Genomic DNA, 1,924 nt, shown 5'->3' with positions numbered 1-1,924 from the left:
CTAAGAATCCATATTTATCATTCCAGCACCTCACGCACATTTCCTTAAAGCGATCAAATGGCATATCGACATTCACGTGATCTTCGTGCACGTGTTTTAAATTAGTTTGATCCTGTTGAAACAACACAATTAAATTAGCATTGTCTCGAATTAACTGCTTGGGGATTGCCGAATACGTTTGACATAAATAAAAACAATCGTTATTTTTATGTCTACCAAAACAAAAATGTTCTCTGATCTCGTTTTGCTTATGGCAAGCAACGTCATCGAAAATCATTACCGAGTTGCTACGTGCGAGGTTAGGTGGGACGATGTCTGCACTGTCAGTATATTCAAAATTCCCAATTTCCTTAATTGGGGACAACAACTGACGCAGATATTGGTATTTCGGTTGCGGCAGCGATTTACAATACACGTATACATTTTCAAAGCGTAAACCGTTGGATTGTTCTAATAATGCAATCATAACATTCGTTTTACCACAACCTGATCTACCTACAATGATGCCACGTTTGCAACCACCCTGTAACAGGCTACTGTGTTTTGAAACACGTTTATCTCTCGAACACGCGTCGTAATTTTTTATAGGTAGTGCCGTTTCTTGCGGTTTGAAGCGTATGGAGGCCATTGCTCTACTGGAAGTGTATAAAACACTGAAACCTACTATATAAGTCCGTATATGCTTAGGAGCTCAGTAGTTGCCTGTCAACCAGCGAGCATGAACTTTCACTCTAACGTTAAGAAAAGAAGAATAGCGTCTAAAACGGGGAAAGGTCTTATTAACAATTTAATAAATAACCTGCCAGTTGAATTGCATCTGCCCGGATACCAATTTTGCGGACCTGGCACTCGTCTAAGCAAGCGATTGGCTCGCGGTGATCGAGGTATAAATCCGTTAGACGAAGCGTGCAGAGATCACGATATAGCATATTCAAGGTCTAGCAATATTAGTGACCGCCACGAGGCCGATAAAAATTTACAAAAAGCTGCGTGGGAGAGGTTTCGTTCGAGAAACGCCACTTTTGGCGAAAAAGCAGCCGCCCTTACCGTTGCAGGCATTATGAAAGGTAAAAGAACGTTGGGCATGGGTACGCGACGACGTACCATCAAAAAAAGAAGAAGAAACACAGCAACAATTTCGTTTAACAAAGGCGTTCAACTAGCTAGAAAGTATACTGGTGGTAACGTTCACTACGATCTGAATACAACTGTTCGACGAGCTGTTAACGCGTTAAAGAAGAAAAAGGTCAAACCGCCAAAACAGCGCATTTTACCCATACCTAAGACTGGCGGATTCATACCGTTAATTCCATTGTTTGCTGCACTGGGAGCCGCTGGTTCGTTAGGAGGAGCGGCGGCTATTGCTAGAGCAGTAAATGGCGCGAGGAATGCCGCCAAACAATTGGAGGAGAGCAAACGTCATAATGAAGTGATGGAGGCCGCCGCGATAGGAAAAGGTTTATACTTAAAACCGTACAAGACAGGATTAGGCCTTTATTTAAACCCCTATCAAAAAAACTTCCAGTGAAGCTACCACGCCGTCCGTTAACAGACTTGGATTTGTCGAAATATGTCAACAATTTAGGAATACAACATTTTAGAGGTATTTTTATGCGGAATACCTTACCGAAGAAAATAAATCGGGACGAATGCGGTATCGTAAACCTAGACGATGAAAATAACGACGGTACACATTGGACAGCGTATGTTAAGCTTGGCACACGTATTTCCTATTTTGATAGCATAGGACGGGTAAAACCACCCCACGAGCTAGTGCGCTATTTTCGAAGCGATGGTAGCAGGAACAATATTAAATACAATTACGATCACATACAACTTCCTAATTCTTTTAATTGTGGACATTTAGTGCTACGATTTTTATACAATAACGCACACTGATTGCGTTAGTTACATTATTATTGTC

The 1,924-nt window shown here is 41.5% G+C and overlaps 1 protein-coding gene across 1 annotated transcript; it reads left to right on the top strand.

Moving 5' to 3' along the window:
* Positions 1-355: 355 nt before the first annotated feature.
* Positions 356-1,528, top strand: LOC116182821. The gene has a single exon (XM_031503364.1). It carries the CDS (start codon positions 680-682, stop codon positions 1,526-1,528), a length of 849 nt encoding a protein of 282 aa, XP_031359224.1. The 5' UTR covers positions 356-679.
* The last annotated feature ends 396 nt before the right edge of the window (positions 1,529-1,924 follow it).

The sequence above is a fragment of the Photinus pyralis genome, unplaced genomic scaffold (assembly GCF_008802855.1).
Source record: "Photinus pyralis isolate 1611_PpyrPB1 unplaced genomic scaffold, Ppyr1.3 Ppyr1.4_unclustered_Scaffold7762, whole genome shotgun sequence".
Classification (NCBI taxonomy): domain Eukaryota; kingdom Metazoa; phylum Arthropoda; class Insecta; order Coleoptera; family Lampyridae; genus Photinus; species Photinus pyralis.
This window is presented reverse-complemented; position numbering and strand designations above follow the sequence as displayed.